The sequence below is a fragment of the Pungitius pungitius genome, chromosome 10 (assembly GCF_949316345.1).
Source record: "Pungitius pungitius chromosome 10, fPunPun2.1, whole genome shotgun sequence".
Classification (NCBI taxonomy): domain Eukaryota; kingdom Metazoa; phylum Chordata; class Actinopteri; order Perciformes; family Gasterosteidae; genus Pungitius; species Pungitius pungitius.
Genome location: NC_084909.1, coordinates 20296850 through 20317027, shown reverse-complemented (window position 1 = coordinate 20317027; position 20178 = coordinate 20296850). Strand labels below are relative to the sequence as shown.

Genomic DNA, 20178 nt, shown 5'->3' with positions numbered 1-20178 from the left:
TGAAATATTCAAGTTAACCACAAAGCTAATGGCAGCATGATATCAGGCTGTGTTCAGAACAGAGAAGTATCAACTTACTTTCTAATGAAAAAAATGTAGAGTGAGGTCCATTTAGGGTGGCAAGAACATGTTTGGGTTCTATTGCACAAGCAAATTATGCAAAGGCTAGAGGAGCACAACGACTACTATAAAAATACTTTTTAATGTTCATTATCCTTTCGGCGAACTTGGAGAAAGTCCTCGAGGGAGATCACACTACGATGAATCAAAAGAGTCAGAAATACAATTTAAAAAGTGAAACACAATGTGAATAGTGAAATATTATGCGAAATAGAGAATTCAGTCAAATGTGACTTATCAAAGCGGCTGCTGGAAAATAACAGTTCTTCTCCGGGTTTGGTCCTTCTTTGGGAGGGGGGGGGGGGTATTCTGGGTGCATTTGAATGTGATTGGCTTCTCCTTCAAAGTGTCTCCTCCTGGTTCATCCTCTTCACATCCAGGTGTGAATCTGCTGCTGTAACCTTAAACCTCTCTGTCTTATCCCTCCCTCACATTCCAATACATTCTATGTAGATACATTTGGCTTCATGCCTCAATGAGAGAATATAACAACATAGCATACATAGTTTGTCTTCATCTTATAACTACTAACACTTACTTACAACTTACAACTACTATCTAACATCCAACAAACTACAATTCTACACTAAACATTTCTACATGTATTATCATTATCATTTTTTTTGGTTCATTTATTCCAACAGGATGATGCAGCTCTGTTCTCTACTGATGTAGCAATAACTCCAGAAGTGAAAAAACAGATCCTTCTTTAAGCCCCCCCTCGACGTGTGAACGCAGCGAGACAATCAGCGGAAAATATGACATGCGCGATAGTGGCTCGAGTCTGACTGAGCTGTAATAATACTATAAAAGGGCGAGCAGGCACCATGATACTCTACCCCGGTTTGCACTGGAGCTCATTTCCAGGTAGAAAAGTGGTTGAAATTAGGTCTGAAGGTCTAAGACCTCATTTCAACCTATTTTTCAAGCGGCTAAAATGTGGTTCCAACATCAATGTACATCAAAACGCCTATTTGTTGATGAATGTGTTGTAACGTAAGGTTGCAAGAGAGGAGATTTTGTGGTTGCAATTTTAAGTATTTAAATTTTGATTTAGAACATCATGTCACGGCCAAACAGTAGACCTGAACCCAAATCCACGACTCGAGAAGCAAAGGTCAAAATCAAAGTTTATTCAAGTAAAAATCACTCTCGAAAGAGGAAAACCCTGCACTAAATCTAAGAACAAAAAATGAGATCTTGCGATCAAAGTGGTGCAGTGTGGGGCGGGTTTGACACCCCTGGTCTAAGATGTCCCGGGTTTACACCATCATATTGATTTGTAAAGATGAGGCTCTCTGTCTGCACAGATGACCTTCTTGCTTCATGTTTATTGACAATATTTCATAGTGCCCCAGTGAATAATAAAATGCAAAAGTTGATTCCCTCAAAAACAATAAAGGTCTTGCAGGTACATGGTTAAAATATATGTAGACAACCTCCTTTTTTTAACCGAGTGGCTGTGCGCTGCCAGAGGCTTTCCTTGTAAGCTGGTTTTGAAAATGAATGCCTTTATGTTTTGATTTGGAGCCACTGAATAATTTACTATGTAATTACATACTCTGCAAAAGCTTCCTTGTCCACTAGGGCCCATTTGGGATTCTCTGTAGCATTGCAGTCACAACCAGAGCCTTGACCAAATCAAAACTCAAACCCACTCTCTAATCAAAAAACTGGAAACCTCACATCCAGAGGCAAAGTTTTATGTCTGCCATTTGCTAAATATCCTTACACCAACAATTGGGGTGTAATTTCAGATTCGCTGCTTTGCCAGGCGTTTTTTGTCTTCATTTGAACCACTGCCCTCTGGGGAGACACTGCCGTCATTAAAGTTGGAACGGGTTTTCAGAAAGAGATGACAGCGAACTGCAGCAAAGTTATCCCCGTGGCTAATGGAAAGAGCTCAGACGGATTTAGGACGGATGAAAGGAACGGCTGTCAACATTATGGTCACTTTTACACAGGTTTAAATGATGGTATTTAGTGATTGTTGCAACTTGAGTATTTTCAATAAGCAAGAACAAGCAGGAGAAGGCCCTTTCCAATGGTCCGCATGGGGCTGAGTCATTGACACAATGACTATGTAGTGCTCAGTGAACCCCTCCTGTTTCAGGTAGCCGTGGATGTAAACCAGGCGACAACCCCAGGTGCTGAAAACATGAAGCCAATGCATTGGTCCCAAAGAGCTGCAGCTCTTTCAATGGCCAATTGAGGCACAAGCGGGTTATTGTTTGATTAGTTATCTATTCAAGACAAAAATTCTAGAATAAATCACACGTACTAATTATATCAAAGCTGATCTGTTTCATCAACTGGTCTTGCCTCATTTCCTCCAATGATCCTCCGCTCTGCCCATCCGTGTGTTAGCTGAGGTTAGGCGTAGTCGTCACTGCCTAGATGTCTAAAGTTACAACCCTGTAACAAACAGCAGTAGCCGAGCACTGTATTGTCATCCATTCTGTGTGTAATTCATATACTGTATCTGTCAAAGCACAGCCTGTATGAATCATACCATCACTAATGTTAATATCACATATTTTCCTTCTTAAACATGTCCTTTGCGACCGATGAGGGAGCCCTCACCCTCAGAGGCGAATGCATCTTAAATTACAAAACAACAATGGGCATTAGTCAACTTGGGAACAAACCCCATTAATCATTGTTTAACTACAATGCATGTCTAAAACAATCAATATACAGACAACATAGTGCAGATAAAAATATAATGAAATGAAACTTCTAATACATCCCCTTTTAAGAAAACCCTGCACAGCCTCATTCATGCCACAGGTCCGAGCCCCAAAGCAAGACCCCAAGGTGCTCACACACCCCACACCTCCCACTCCTCCCTTTGGTTTCATGCGCACGTCAAATTGTTCTCCGCCAGATTTTGTTTGGCCAACCGTGCATTAATAGACTATAAAAAGCCTACCGCCTGGTTATGGTTTTACACTTAACGGCCTGATAAGCCTTGGCACCGTTTTGCATCACGAGATCGATGCAGGTGTCCTCAAAATGACACCAAGGAGATTCCGTGCTAATAGGAATCCGCACGGCGCTCATCACCCCAAAGTTTACAGCGCTGTTGACAATGTCTCTATGGCAACCAGGTCAACTGTAGGGAGATCCAATCCAGGCAGGAGCAAGTTGATTCTTTCACACTATTTAGTGAATACAGATCTTTTAAAAAGCTTCAAATTGATTAGGAGATACTTTCCCCCTTCCTACAGAAGTGACTTGGCCTCGGCTTTTATTGAGCACATGAGCTGAGACCACCGACTTTTCTTTCAAGTCATTAAAGAAATGATTTATTTTTCTGCAATATGGATTTCATTTGCTTCAAGGCTGATACTGATATCAGTTTTATTTATTGCGGCTGTCAGTAGCTAATATTTCACACAAATATTTAAAAGGATTCGTTAAAGCTTGACCATTGGCATGACAGAAAAAGTCAATATTCTTATTCTTGACACATAATAAAAGTCTCTGAAACACCATTTATGCCATAATAGGTATTGAAGCGCTCCAGTGAAACCCAGATATATTAAATAATTGCATGGTTACGTGCTGCCTGTAGCAGAGAAATCCACTGATTTCACAGAGGATGAAACCAATGGCTTCTGTAATTGAAAGCTGTGTGAGCCCAGTGTATTAGTCAAAGTGTTTCCTTCCTTTCTTTCTGACTTAATCTCCATCCTGCTCACTCACACATTTGCACATCCACGTTTCTTTCTCACATTCTTTCCATTAGGACTCCACAGCGGACAGAGTTAATTCCACACTTTAAATGACAGAATGCGCAGTGCCAACAGGTTCATTGCCGGAGCCGTGCTGTCTGGTCTCAACAGATAAACACAACAACACTTTTCTGTCTCTCCTTGGAAATGGGACTGTTTGTGTGTCCAGGAGTGTTTGTGTATTGCGCTCTCCTCTTGTGTATATGTAAAGTGACGGCCTGACGAAGTGAAACAAGACAAATTACAAGCTGCATTTTTTAAAGTTTGTTATTTTCCATTTATGGGGAATTCAAGGACGTAAAACACAAAAATACCTGCCCACACAAACCCACAGCTACATGGCGAACGCATGAGAGACTGCCATCTTCTAGGCCCACCTGTAGCTCCAAGGTAAACCCGCCCGGGTCACTATCGGAGCAACAAACATATTTTTAACTACACGTTAGTCGGGTTCGGAGATGTGGTACAAACAGCAGTGTGAAACTTGTCAATGTTGATTCTTTTTCTCATTTATTTGGCACGTATAAAGCAATAACGGATCTTTTGCATGAACGGACCTAAATAATTATTCCATGTAGAATCTTTTACATCCTGAACTTGAACTTGGAGCATACTTCCCTTGTCATTTGTCATCCTCTTTCTCCATCCATCGTGTCGTGCTCAGCTCAGATTTGGTGGATGCAGCGTTAATCCACGCTGCTTTACTGTCTTAATCCTGTTCATTATCGCTGCTCGGGTAGCTCCGATTTATGTCTTGGTTTGCTCTTGCATGGTTTTACCGCTCATGTTGGTTTTGGAGGGAACACTGACTTACACCACAGTGCTTCGCTCTGGAGCTGGCTGGTAAGAAGTTGAACCATCAAAGTTCACTCGGTGCAGTTTTTGCGGCTGCTGCATTAATTTGAGAGCTGTTTTTTACTTTTTCTATGGATCTGTCGTTTTGTGTCAAGCTCTGAAAAAAAGGAAACGTCTGTCCGATCCAGATGTTTATGGTTGAATGCAAAAGTTGGGATGCGATAAGCATGGATGAAGACGTGTAAGAGAAACCAGAGGAAAAAGGAAGTTAAAAAAAAGCAGTCCAGATATGTAAACGGTGGTTATGGAACCGTACGACATTTTACTGACGTTTGTTGCCTTGAAATTTTAAGTTCACCCAACTTTTTTCTTTTTTACAGTGTGTAAACCAACTTGGCTGAATTGAAGTAAAGGAAACACTAAACATGTGCCTCACTAATGCTGTGGTGAAAACAAATACAGAGCTATTACAAAGACATTTTCAAACGCCCATTATAATGCAATTTCATGTAAGTGAGATTAAGCATTTGTCCACGTTTGGTTTTGAATAAATACTTCAGTAGCTCTGTTTATAGATCCACGTGTACCTATGTAACATCAACAAGTCCTCTACATGTGCTGTTGCTGCTGATCAGTTACTGTGCGTCAAGTTCCCAAGTAGTGGACACGTGAGTCCACTGCTGCGCAGAGCTTATCATTGTTAACAGTGCCTTCTAGTGGTCAACTGAGAGTAAAACCAACCTGGAGAGTAAATCACCTCCCTGTGGAGCATAAGCCTGCAGAGGCAGCTTAGCTCGAACTGATAGCCGCGTTCAGGGAGCGACCGTGTGAACGTTCATCAGGCAGTGGATGGACGTGGGAAGGACACGCCACACAGCTTCCTGACACTTAAGGACCAAAACCTGCCCTAAGAGCAGCAGAGATGGAAATAACAGCCCCGGATGGGCTGATTTAGAGCACACACTAGCAATCAGGAATTATTCTCAATACAGGGTATTTATGCATATATATACATTTAACTTGTCAGCCTGATGCCTGAGATATATATATATATATATACTGTATATATATATATAGTACAAATACCTGGAAATGTGTGTTTGTGTCCTAACCCATTAAATAAGTGAATTCAATAAGGGATGTTTGTTCTTTCTGGTGGAAAAAACGTTTTATTCCAAACGTGAATGCAAAGCATCACTTAAGATGTCGCTTTGCTGCTTTTCCTTATGAAGGCTATTCCTTTCAATCCGTCATAATGGAGCATGACTCAAGCAGAGTTACCAAGGATTTATTTTTCATCAACAAAAAGTTTTAAAAAAAAATCCCCTGAGACGTCAAATGGAAGTTAAAGATGTTTTCATTTCCACCAAATTAAAATATAGACGTTGTTGGTGATGATGTGTTATTTCTTATGTGTCTCTAATCTTGGACGTTTTCCAAGATGAATCTCTAAAAAGAATAACCTCAACAACCGTTTTGTAGACAGAAACTTATATGAGAAACGAGCTGGACGATGTGCGTTGGACTGAAAACGCCACCGGGATCTCTGCCGCAGGTCCCCCCGGTGCTGTTCGGATTCGGATGAGGGCTCCGTGGCTCTCTGCATCAGTTCAGTCTTCAGGGTGAGACCAAGAAGCAGAAGAAGAAAAAAAAAAAGGTCTGGCCGCGCGCCAAGTCGTGGAACAAGTGCGCCTCCCTCCCTCGCTGCTTTGCATAGCGTATTCAGTTCGGGGTTTGGGCTCGGCTGTTTTTAAAAGGCAAGGCAGCTCTCCAGTTGATCAGTCTGCTCAGGAAACTTCTGCTGGAGAAAGTACTGGAGTCCAAACTGAAGGGGAGAGAAGTTGAGATTTTGTGCAAAGAATTTCTTTGCTCTTGCAGAGGACATCTCTAGGGAAAGAAAACACAAATATATCTTCTTTTTTTCCAGTTGCTCATTTGAAGTCTTTTTGCAGGGTGCACGGCGCACAATTAATGTGTTTTAAACAAATAGCAACACTCTTGGATAAAGACTCCTGGCTTTAGCTTTAAAAATCGGATTATCTGACCGAGGCATTGTGCTCATTAGACCAGTCTACTTTGGTTCCCCCTCCTCTTCTCATTGAGGTTTATGCTTATACCTGAAGAGCAACACCAACAATGTTTCTGAGTCTCTGCCTCTTGGTGACATTCATCTTGGGACTGTCCGGGTGCTTGGGCTCATACGTGCCGTGCGAGCCTTGTGACCAGAAGGCGCTATCCATGTGCCCCCCGGTCCCGGTCGGATGCCAGCTGGTCAAGGAGCCGGGCTGCGGCTGCTGCCTTACGTGCGCCCTATCCGAGGGGCAGGCGTGCGGCGTGTACACCGGGACGTGCACCCAGGGCCTGCGCTGCTTGCCGCGGAGCGGCGAGGAGAAGCCCCTGCACGCCCTTCTCCACGGCAGGGGAGTGTGCACCAACGAGAAAGGATACAAGCCCGCCCACCCGCCCATAGGTAAGGAGACGCGCACTCAATGCATGCACCGGGTTCGACGTGGGGATGTGTGGGTCCGGGCTGCTGGACGCGCAACGCGCAAAAAAAAGAAGAAGCGTCGTCCAGATTGGGGACAGCAGCGCGTGACATAACGCGTGGATCCATGCGGGAATCCGCCGTGTGCTGCTATAGATGCACATGAGAAGCTACAATCCAAACCTTTTTATGTATGTATTTTCCCCACAGCAAGGTAAAATAACATGTTTGTTAATAGCATGCGTTTGTCACATCCTGGGGGGGATTGGGGGGGTCGGGGGCAGGAGACCCGCTACCCGCTGCTCCCTGACGGAGCGCTTGTTTGACAGATGGTTGGAGGGGGCCGTCTGATTAACTTGTATCCACCGCCCCCCCCCCCCCCCCTCACCCCCTATGAGCTTAAAACACTGCTCCCTCTCCGCGTGACACGAACGCTGGTCGCAGTCACGCCACACGTGTGCGGGGACACGGCGACGTGCGCCCGGTGGCCGGTTGTTCCCTCTGTTGCGGGCGCTCCCGCTGCGGTAACAACGCACATGACGCCGCCCCCCCCCCCCCCCCCTCTCCCCTGGAAGCGTGTCTCCAGTGCGGGCCGTGGTTGTCAAACTGCGGTCTAGCGACAGTCATCCAGGCAGCTTGAAAATAGTCCCATGTTAATGGTTGTTGTCACGAGGTCTCACCGCTGATCCGTTATCCTTCATTTTTGAGACGTGATCATTTTTTATCTGAGGGGGACTAAGAGGACATTTGATTTCCACTCGTGTAACAAGTGTCTGTCAACACGTCCCCGCCCTCATCACGCTTTTCTACCTCTTTGTCTTTCTTCTATTCTTCTTCTGTCCCTCGCACCGTGGCGTGTTCAACGTTCAAAGACTCCATGGTGTCCAACAGGGTTCCGACCCGCACGGCATCCCGTGAACGCGGAACGGCGATGGATTCAGGCCCGCGTCGCGGTCCCGGATTAAATGTGCGCGTGAGAGACATGAAAAGAAGAGCGACGTCACGGAGAGAAAGAGAATGATTTAATGCATTTCTTGCGTGGCTGGGGGAGGCGGGGGGGGGGGGGGGGGCTGCCGCCCGAGAGTGTCAGCAGCTTGTCAACAACTAGATAAGTAGGTGATAACCACAAAGGGTTCCCCCCCCCCCCATTCCATAACATAGGCTCATTTTGGGGATGTTGACAAGAGTCATTAAGAGCGCAGAACAACTCGCCACTTAGTGACGTCACAGCGGTTTGTCCGTGCACGCCACTGGTTTAGAGACCTCGGGTCCTGTGGGTTCGTTCTTCTCGGGGCGGGGCCGCGTGGGCGCGCATTGTCTGTGTGAATGATGGCACCTCGGGCAGGTTTGTCTCGGCTCTGGTTTCGAACACAAAGCACACGCACGCGCACGGACGCGGTTCCTGACTCCTTTGTTGGCTCACGGAGGCAAATCACAGCATCTTCTCTCTGGCCTCTGGCGCTGCATCCCCTGCGTGGGCGCTTACTCACAACGCAGTGATTCAGCACAATGTCTCTGTCTCTCTCTGTCTGCATGGACCGGTTCTGGTCGGGTGCTGGTGAGGTGAGCTTCTGGTTTCCTGTGGTGTGGGGTTGCAGCTGTCATTGTGCTGCTGAGCAAACCAAACACTACGAGGAGGAGCTCAAGTGTCCGCAGCCTACTAAATATTGGCTGGGGCAGCCAAAAAGTGGGAGAGGAATATTTCGCTATCCTACAAACGCTCCCCTAACCCCCCGGCCCTCTTTTTCCTTTTCTTTAAAGCTTATGTACAAAAATGGACCCTGGCCATCGCTCTGCGACTCACATTTAGCTGCTGCTGTGCTTGCGCCAAGGTGTGTCCCCTGCTGGGGCCACTACAACTTTGTTAGCCCCCTACGTGTCCCAAAAAGCTTGCCAACAGATATGACTTCATTGGTACACGCCCCCTCATCCTTTAAGCTTCTCAAAGGGCCTCATGTTTTAAAACAGATTGTTCTTTGCCAAGAAACAAAAGATGATAAGGGAGTACTCAACACACACATGAAAAGAAATACTGTGCCCTCTTCCTAGCATAGCAACAGGAAGCCCGGTACCTTTACTGCACTTTACTTTGCATTCGCTCTCTGAGTGCGTGCCGACGCAGTTTTAGTACGTTGCTGAACAGTTCCGTCGGAGTTAGTGGTTTTCCATCGAGTCGAACTGCAGACCTCCGACACCTCGCGGTTGCAGCTAGTTGCGGAATAACTTGTCATCGCTTACTTTCAGAATGGCCGTCTGAATGAAAGCAAGCGGTAAAACGCTGATTGTCTTCGAGCGTCCGTGGACATTGGGCGTTCGCGTGGACATGGCGTGGTAGATATAGCCCCCGGTCAGATGCGGGCCCCAGCTGCCCCACAGCTTCATTAGCAGGCTCATGCGAAAGGAAAGGCTGAATGGCTTTCCATCCGTCTCACCTTGAACATCTGAGACAACGCAGTGAGGGCTTAGCATGCTGCAACTGATCCGTTGCAGGTGTTCCAGAGAATTATTGAAAAGGTCAATTTGTGAAAATGTTGCACGAGGGCTTAGAAAGGAAAATCAACGCCAATAAAACGCAAGGAATCCGCTTTCTCAGATGTGACATTGATACCCCTGATGTAGAAAACAGGACGATCTTCCACACGTTGCGGCTGTATTTGTACAGATTCTTACCTGCTTGTGGCAACAGCTGGGGAGGATATCAGCGCTTTCGCTGCAGTCTTTCTGCATGTGATTCAATGGTGGCCCCATGCTGGGCTTTAAAATGATGTCACACGTCTTGACACCTGACCTGTGTACTGAGATCTCACCTACAACACCTATAAGCGGGAGAGTGGACCAGAAATAGGCCTTTTGGGTTCTTTAGGATTTGGGAAACAATGGAGGCTGCAGGAACTTCGCTTAAATGGCGCTGTGTGAGCATGAGAGAAAAGTGACGCTTTTGTTTGTCCCTCATGCAGTGGGTAAGTTCATCTAAGAAAACTTCTTCCTGCTAAAAAAACAAAAGTGACCCATTGTTGTTTTGTGAAGGAAAGAATGTTCCAGCACATCCAATTATTGCACGTTCATACTGCCAAATCCATGCATTAACGTCAACGTCAGTTCGTCACTCTCTGTGCTGCTTCCTGTGCCGCATGGAGATGGGATTTGTGCAGCACAGCCGGGAGTGCTCGACTCTTGCCAAAATAGCTGCCCCCTGCCATCGGGGGAGTCAGAGCGCCGTCACACCCGGCAATTCTCTTGCGGCGATGGTGACCCAAAAAAAGAGGTTATGTCCGTCCATGTGGCTTGTTGAAAAACCCAACTCAAATGCAGGATGAGGCCGTAGACCAAAATTAGTAATGTGAAGCGGGGGAGCCATGCGCCTCGCTGTGATAATTTGCACTGTGAAACGTGCACCCGTCTCCACTGAGGAAAAAGGGGTCAGAAAGTTTGCTTACCTACAGAAGCATTTCCCCTCTTGGAAGTTTTTGCATCCTCTCGTAATTCCTGCTTTGTGATTTATAATCCTAGAATTGTTCTTGTTGCTATTTATACAGAGATTTCAGAAAAGCAGGAAACTTTTTGATTGCATGAATATATTCTGCGTACACAATACCGTGGGAAGAGTTATTTCCTGCATTTCCAGGAGCCGGCTGAGGCCACGCACGGGGTCGAGCAACAGAAGCTCCATGGAAACCACAGAGTTTAAGGATCAAAACATTTCAACTTTTACACTGTCACGGACAGAACGTTTGATAAGGCCCACATTTTGTTTCTGCTCCAACTGGTTTGGAATGGAGCCTTATTTCCAGTCATCAGCCTTTCAGTCGTCTCACGTAACCGTGCTACGTGCACTAGCTGTCAGGTCATGTGCCAAGGGTGTATCCTATCTTGTCACTTTATGACAATCCAACACGCCACCCGCGTCACAGGGTTTCACGATGGGGATGCTACATTTTTTACTTGATCTGAAAAAATATGTAGCCTCCCTAAGATGTTTAAAAGTCTCTCCAACCCATTTTTCCTTTTGGTCATCGGAGCTTTGCTTATGCACATCCCCGGTGACTTGCACGACTCGCTCTAGAAACTGCAGGGTTATCTACTTAATATTAAGTAGTCTGAGGCCTGAGGATGGTTTCATAGCATGGTCCTTTATATGACACAATCCCTCACGCTTATTTACCTCCACATTATCTTGCGCTTGAAATTAGACCTTTATTCACAACTCTTACATCTTGAAAAGATGTAATTTATGATGCAATTAAACAAAGGCCGGACATAACAAACGCCGTGTAAGGCTGGAAAATCTGATCAGAGGTGGGACAATCTAGTGTCCTCGCCGTCTAAATTCTTTTATAGTCTTAAAGATCTGGAGGAAAGAAGACGTGGCAGCTTATCTTTCATTCTCGGACTGTTGCCCCGAAGAAACTTGGGATATTCATGAAGCATAATGGGGAGCAGATGTTAATTTTTAAACGGAAAAGTATCAGGTGCAGCTCCTTTGGCTGCTCCGCTCCTCTCATCCTAATGAAATCTTTAGCTGGAGCTAAGAGAGAGAGAGAGAGAGAGAGAGAGAGAGCGATAGCGGCACAGCTTCGGGCTCAGCTGAATGGAGGAGCTGCACATGACTTGGCTCACTTGGCACCCGTCCGGCGTCTTGGCTGAGTTTCAGGAGTTAAACACAGACCCTGTAAGCGTCGTCCTTTACAAGCTGGGTACCGTGAGCATGGAAAAACTGAGGGCCAAAGAGCCCACTTCAGAAAAGATAAATTTGGCAATTTTGTGAGTGGAGGACGACATAAGTCAAACACCTATTGTCTTTAGCGCTTCCATTTGTCTTGAATGCAGTTTAGCAGAGACATTTTTCAAAGTGACTCATTTGTGAGGTGAATATAATCGATGTGCCACGGCTCGGACCCCCTGAGTTGAGCCATTTCTTTCGTCGAATGAGATCACACATGAAACAAGAATGCACATTAAAATAAAAACACAGCCCTGGTTTTTATTATTCATTGCCAAATATGTGGCATTTCAATTAAATATTCGGAGGAATTAGTGGGCCGTGCAGCAGAAAATGCAGTGTTTTTCCACCGTGGCCGCATGCACGGGCGTACATAGGAATGCTGGCTTGACGTATTTATTTATAGCGAGTAATAGCCTCGTAGTCTGAGCGGGGGAGACACAAGGACATATCTAAACACAAACCAAGGCCTGCCAAGTCATGAGTTGTGAGATTAATTTCAAAGAGACGGCAGTGCAAGCGCAGAAGCCAAAGACCCAATTCTGGTAATCACCCCCCCCAACTCCCTCCCCTGCCCTCCCAGAGACTCCAGACGCTCATGCTGTGTCAGGGCTCTTTGAACATCAGCTTTTTGGAGCTTGTGTCCTTGTTTTGTCTCTGCGGAGGCTGTGTACCAACAGGCCAGTCAGCGACTTTATGGCAATTTGTGACATCTTTTTTTTTTCTCCAGCCTTTTCTCTCTTGCTTGTGTGGAAGTTGATTTGTCTTTCAGCAGCACTTGGCCCTCCGGTCCGCAGCCAACATTCCTCTCTGGTTCAGTGCCCCTGGCCCTGTGCACCACGACGGGTTTCCTTGTCAGATAAATATAACCAGGGTCATCCACTGGCACCATCGCTTCGGCCAGTTGGGGCCTGGCAAAGTCCCCACAATAACTCTGTACTTATGGAACAGCTAAGCCAAAATTGGGTGAGGGGTGAGGGTGGGGGCTCAGGGCTTCTTTCTGTGCCCTCAAAGAACCTCTGGGCTGGGGGTTGAGGCTTAAGAGGCTGAGCCCCAAACATAAGAGAAGAGGGAGTGTGTGGGTTGGAGGACTGCGGGGGGTAAGGATAAAGGACCTAAACCTGTAAACATCCTATCAAGAGTCTATAGTTCCCCCCTGGGGGAGCTAAAATTACGTCTAAGCAGCGCATAAAATGTGACAGAAATGTACAAGCATTTATATGAGTTCGCACAGCAACTGGAATTTCCTCAGCCTGACATTTAAATCGGTTTAATGAGGGCCACGTCGCCGTAAAGTTACAGCACTCAGAGGCCCCCGCTGAAGCTTAGCAGTCCAGATAACGTGCGAGCAAATTTTCCGAGCACCGCATATGCAGCCATGCATCATGTGATCCCCTTTTCCCAAGTTATAGACATCTGTTAACTCATGTATATATGCACACTGTGTTTCTGTATTTGTGTGACTTAAACTCACCTTTAGACCAATATGTTGAAATAATAATAATAAATTCTAATTGGCTTTTCATGAATGGGTTTTTTAACACTACTTTTCTATAACTGTATGACAAGGTCAGATGGTGGCGTTGTTGAGAGCTTAAACTCCTGTGTCAGCTGAAGGATTTCATCAGCTGTTCATCAGAGGTCCAACCTCCCCTCCTCCATAAAAAAATGCCAAGCAACAGTTGGTGGTGCAAAACCCGGGAAAAGCACCTGGTATTGTATTCAAAGGGGAAGGATTAACAAGCTGCAAACATTCACATCTCAGATTCATGAAGATGGCAAATAATTGCTTTTTTCCCCATTAATTGTAAAATGTTGCAATTATGCATCTATATTTAAATTGTTCCACTCCATGAGGACTGTTGGAACAGACATCGCTCTTTAAAGAGACATTTAACATTCTAGACATTTTGGGGGAACTTGGGGAATTTCCCACTTAAAAAGTGCTGATCTTTCGTAACTCAATTAGCAACACGTTCGACCAGATTGTTTCACTGCAGTAGCCCGTTTCCACACTATGTCATCGGAGAACAAAAGCCAGTGGGTTCCCGAGGTTACATTGAAACAAAGGGGAACAATGGAAACCAGCACTAACACTTACCCTGAGATCAACTTTCTCCAAGACAATGATGTGGTTAAACAATGATGCGTATGAGATAAGTTTGTTGAATCTATTCTAAAACTCATGCTCATGGGAATATATATATAAATATATATAAAACGAGGACTCATATAAGTGACTTGTTAAAATTAACCACCAACAACGTTTTACTTCCCCTCTGCTCTCAAAACAAAACTAGCACCTTTCAGCTCTTCTTTCTATCGCAGCCTCCATCAGTAGAACTTTGAGCTGCAGCAAACAGCTGCTCATAATCCCAGTGTGCGCTATCTGACCCGCACCACGCAGACAAAGTAGAGGATTTAGGAGCTACAGAAGCCAGTTATATCCCTCAAGGGTTGGTGGCGACCAAAACAGAGTTAAAATAAGAATGAATATTTGACTTGCCGTATGCTGAGGAATACAAGTGTTTGTTGAATGTTAATAAGCCATTGTTTGCTAACGTGTTCATGATATCTAGCTAATATAACATGGCACATATATCAGCTTTAGAAGATAAGAATGAAGGAATTCAATTGAATCCATTTGCATTTCAGCAGAGGACAAACACAACTTGCACGCCAGTTCCAAGCATTTCCTCACATTATGGTTCACGCTATTGTTAATAACACATTATCGGACACACATTGTTTAAAAATGCAACAATGAACTGTATTCTGTTTTCTCCACAGCGGAACGTGAGTCTCGAGAACACGAGGACCCCATTACCATAGAGATTGCAGATGAGCTGCAGCAAGCTAAAGTGCCACTCCTTCCCAAAGACATTGTGAACAATAAGAAAATGCACGCTCTGCGCAAGGAGCAGAAGAGGAAGCTCGGCAAACAGCGCTCCATGGGCTCCCCCATGGACTACTCCCCCCTGCCCATTGACAAGCATGAGCCGGAATTTGTAAGTCTTAGATGTTAGCTTGTTCTGTATAATTCTTCAAAGCCACCATGTGTAGAATGGGAACACTTTGGTTACGCCTAGTATTACTATGTAGCTTTGTCGTTGTATCTTTGAGTTGAACTGAATAAAAGCGCCTTTGTAACCCTACGGTGTTTCACCCCACAGGGTCCATGCAGGAGGAAGCTTGATGGGATCATTCAGGGAATGAAGGACACTTCTCGTGTAATGGCTCTGTCTTTGTATCTTCCAAACTGTGACAGAAAAGGATTCTTCAAGCGCAAGCAGGTGGGTTTGTAGTCTTTCCTACTTTGGACTTTGCATTGATATCTAGTAATTAGAAGTGTTGCTTACTCGTTCCCCAAGCACTCAAATTAGGCTACTGTACCAGTTAAGGTCATTCCAGCATTTCAAACATTTGTTAAAAATCGTATTGCTTGGAAAGGGAAATTAAACCAGCAACAATCTTTGATTTCAATTTGGTCACTGAACTGAAAGCTAACTTTAGCCTGATCTGATACCCTTTGAAGACCGGCAAATAACATTTTGTGAGCTGCTTTCTCGTGTGCCAGGTTCCTTTACCTCCACCAACCTTTCCGACTAGCAGCAGGTTTCACCAAAGCTACCATGTTGTCTTTCGCCCCACAGTGCAAGCCATCTCGCGGCCGCAAACGAGGCATCTGCTGGTGTGTGGACAAGTACGGCGTTCAGCTCCCTGGGACGGACTACAGCGGCGGGGACATTCAGTGTAAAGACCTGGAGAACAGCAACAACAACGAGTGAAAAGGGGAGGACCACCCTTGACCCCCCCCCCCGCCTCCCCGCTCCCACCATCCCTCCCCGCCCATAACCACCACGTGACCCAGGGCCCACTTCTCCTCTCTGAATCCCTTCTGTTTGCTCCACACCTTGCATTGGCTTTTTTTTCAATTGAGGTAAAAAAAGGAAGAAAAAAAAAAAATCCAAACGACGACCAGGCTGAAACAAAGACACCTGTATTTTCTTTTTTTTCTTCTTTTCTGTTGTCGACCCAGCACTCATCTTTAAATGAGGGGAAGATTTCCTGAAGATTTGATAGATCCCTTGACTATTGCTCATGGAACCCCTGTGTGAGGCGGATCCCATGGCTGCAGATCTATGAAAATATATATACACACCATGGATATCATTTTTATAGTAGTTTGGGTGTTTCAATACGACACTTTGTATAATATAAAATACAAAAATAACAGAAAATCATTGTGAATAAAACTCAACATCAGGCACATTGATTAAAAAACATATCAGTTGTAGGCTGTGGAACATGATGCCACTGTGGAACTGTTTATTGGCAGTAATTTGGTTTTTGGTCGGTTTTCCAAAAGAAAAAAAAAAGAAACATTAGAGAGGGGATATGCTGTAACAGCTGACTCTTGAAATGTGGTTCTGTCAGAGCACTTATGAATAGGGGAACCAGCTTAGATGTACCTTCACAAAATGATGGGTGCATGAGTGTGTGTATGTGTACAGTGTGTGTGTGTGTGTGTGGTATGTTTCTGCCTGTGTTGGTGTATGATGGAGCCTATTACAAAAGAATGTCCTTTTATTCTGTTTTGTTTGATTTTGTCACAACAAGTATTGGCTGGCGCTTGAAGTGGTCTTTGGGCTGGCCTTCTCTATAACCGATGTAAAGGATGTCTCGTGACACACAGAGTTTGGAAACAAAAGATCAAGCAGATTGTCACAGATGAAAATATGTAAGTGGCTCGTCGACATTGTAGCTAGCCTGATATGCCAACTGTGCCTATTGAATCAGACGCTGCCGCGCAGGGCGACACGCCGACTCTTCAACCTTCGGGTTGAGCGCTTTATCCAACTTGGCGGTGGAGCCAGTTGTCTCTCTGATCCAGTTGTGTGAAGTGTAGTTCTGTACGGCTTTGTTTGCGCTGTTTTCTTTGCCTTTAGTGAAGTAAAGACCGCCCACTTCTGAGCCATGTTCCTTTATCAAGTGGTTTCCCCTCAGTACAGCTACTACAGTGTAACCATGGTGTATTACATTATTTTTAAATATAGTTATTGAATGTTTTTTTTGCCTGTAGAAACATAGTATGACAACAATGTAATTGTTCTTGGAAAAAGGAAAAAAAAAACGATTTTAGCCTGTAAGAATGAGTTCTTTTGAGCCTCAGAATGACCCAGAGTCAGTCAAAGAAGCTAACCCTCTGGAACCCTTCTGCTTACAAGCCTCCATGCAAAGGTATCACATCTAAAGGGAGGATGATCAAAACAAAAAGGTTACAGCTTAAAACAGGGTCAATTCACTTAGACTTTTTCTCTCTGTGTGCAAGTTACAGTGCCTTTCAAACAGTGACGTGAAAGTGAAACACATAACAAACTGGCCCCCACCCCAACAAATATAGAATATTATGAAGAGGTCTAGAATTAGCTCTGATTAAGTGCGGAATAATGTACATAAAGGATCTGTAAATGGTGTCAGTAACGCATAGCATTTCCATGTGTTATCGCCCCCTGGACCGCAGGGCAATTCTGGACAATAGTCATTTAGACCTACTTCCTATCGTTCTCTGATTACTGATAAGCTATGACAATTGCTTTTGACCAATGCCAATGTATATCATTGCCATAGAGGGGAAGCCAAATGATGTTTGGACGTAAATCAACCGTTTCCTTATGAAAGAGAAATGGTGAAAGTGCATCTTAAATGGCTTCCGGTTGTGAAGGCATTATCAAGGTTCTTTGCCCCAACCCCAAATCCCCAGTACCACTTTCGAAAAATAAAGCAGCTTGCACTTCTTTCAGTTACTCACTATTGATAATGACACTCAACGACGTCCTAAGATGTGGTATCGTGAAGTTGGTGGAACAATAAAAAAGACAAAAAAAAAAACAGCCACAAAAGCTAGATGTTGTGTTATCTTGTGCTTACCTTTTAAAGGTGGTGCTTTGAGGTAATATTTGTCGACAGGGGCTGTGCAGCCCATGCCTGGGACCTCCAATACAGCAACATCCTTTAGGGAGAGATAGATTTTAAAGTAACACGCAGCTAGAGATGTTCTTATGGCCAATTGCACAGAAATGAGAGTTGAGATGGAGAGAGGAGTTCAGAGAGACAGAGGGAAAGGAGAGAGGACGCCATGGGCAGTGGTCATAATCAGGGCCTAGCCACTTCCCCGATACGGGGTCACCAATTGCATGACATTAGATGCATTTAGCAAGACAGTCAACAGGAGTTATGGAAACCTGGGGAATGCACCACTGCAACCGAGAACAGCCTTTAATATGATGCCATGGATTGCAGGTTCAGGCTTAAAAAAGAATGGCCTCTATTTGTGTTGGTGACTTCTTGTTTGCTAGTACCGACTTCCTCGGGTTTTATCCATCTCCTACTTGGTTTAAACTCATATTCACATGTCATACTTCAGTAGTACAGTAACGACAGTACAGCTTTTTTTCTGAGTACATAAAACTTTCCGGATGTAATGAGTCAATACTATTGGTTTTCATAATTTGGTGTTCACTGGCTTGTGAAATGAACCCATCAGTGGCAGGAGTTCAGTGGGAAATAAAATGGTCAGTATTTGGAACTGCATTAAACAAACAAGAAAAAAAAGACAAGAAATCTCAAATTATTAAAGTGAATATCACTGTGTAATATTTATTCAACCTGTAATTTATGTACTCTTTTAACCTTTGTCTTTTTTTTTGTTATGACAAAGCATTTATTTAAATAAAGTTATGTATTCATTTAAACACTGGGTGAGGTTGTCATTTCTCGTGGTGCTTTTGTTTAAGCAGAAGCAGACACCAAAATGGCTTGAAATGTCCAGTTTGGCGCGGAGTGACCCGGGGTGTAAGCGCTGGCTAATCTCCCAGGCACGAGTTGATAAACCTCTTAGACATACGTCTGAGACACCCATTCCTCAGGCAGCACGCAGGATGTGACTTTAAGAAGCCTCGCCCGAAGGCAAGTCACCTGGTTTTCAACACAGTAGTCAAAAGATTGCACAGGAACAAGGAAGTCATTTAACATGAGTTTGAACTTCAAGGGGGGGGGGGGGGGGGGGTGATAACATCTAGAGGGCCCGGGCTCACTATTCTAACGACTCAGAGGAAGGGATTTGTAGCCCGGGGGAGGATTCATGTGAATGAAAAGCTACTTTTATCACCACTTACAGGCAGCACGGACTCCTCTGTGTAATGTCCATTCATAAAGACACACGTGCACCAGGGAGTGCAAACAAAGACACACAACATCCACACACACATGTCTCCCTGCTTTTTCAATAACATCACGAGGCGCAATGGAATTACGTGAACATTTAAAAACAAGAATTATTTCATGTTCTGGATGAGAAGTTTGTGTTGAATTTTACAATTTTACATTTTACATGCAAAAACACTCCAAGAATCGGTAAATTTCCTCCTGGGTTCCAGGAAGAGAACGGGGACTTTGGGGGGGACAAGTCTTCCCCTGAGGAATACAGGACTTTGACCATAACCAGATGTGGGTGACTGATGCGGGGCATGAGAGGGTGGAGGGCACAGCACATCAAGGCTGCCGTAAAGGTTGTTGCGGTGTGTCTTTGTGCGTACATGCAGAAGGGAGGGCACAGCCTTTGACTTCGGGGAGGAGGAAACATGTGTAGAAGATTTGATTTGCGAGGCAGTGAACATGACAATTACTATTTGCCTTCAAAGAAACTGACAACTGCACTTAGGACTTCAAAGCATTTATGCCCCTTTTATTACATAATTAAGGAACAACCTTGGATGGCTCCATCTGACATCAACTCACTCCGTCCCAAACCTCGCTGGGCCTCAGACCTGTTTGCACAGAATGTTGCGGATCCTCCTCTTTGTGATTCTCTTGGGATGCAGGGATGTGATTAAACACATGATTAGCCAGTGGCTCATCATTAAATGTGAGTTTTGGAATCAATGCCGGGGTACTTAGAGACATAAGCGTACAAATGGCATTCAGATTTTCACACTGCATAATTGGGATCTGTGCAAATCACCGCTTGTGCTCTTGTATAATACGATCTCTTAAAGAGGTAAAGGGGGGTTCTTTTCATCACCCGGATGGAGATGAAAGGAGATTTGAAAGAATGTACAGCGCTTGAGAGTAAATCGCATGACTTAGCGCTGGATTCCTCCGATGCCGGTGGTTGTAGACGGCAGACAAGTGTCTGCTAGTTTTCATCCAAGCCCTTTCATCAAAGATGGACTTAGACCCGGAATCCTTAATGGAAGGTTCTTCAGTGCGGATCGGATGTTACTGTGAGAACCTACACTGCGCGTTAAGGAAAGCAGCGT

The 20178-nt window shown here is 44.8% G+C and overlaps 1 protein-coding gene across 1 annotated transcript; it reads left to right on the top strand.

Moving 5' to 3' along the window:
* Nucleotides 1-6364: 6364 nt before the first annotated feature.
* Nucleotides 6365-18612, top strand: LOC119228704 (insulin-like growth factor-binding protein 5). Its single transcript, XM_037488573.2, has 4 exons — nt 6365-7122; nt 14648-14865; nt 15031-15150; nt 15511-18612. The coding sequence occupies exons 1-4, from the start codon at nt 6789-6791 to the stop codon at nt 15643-15645; spliced, it is 807 nt and encodes a 268-aa protein (XP_037344470.1). The 5' UTR covers nt 6365-6788; the 3' UTR covers nt 15646-18612.
* The last annotated feature ends 1566 nt before the right edge of the window (nt 18613-20178 follow it).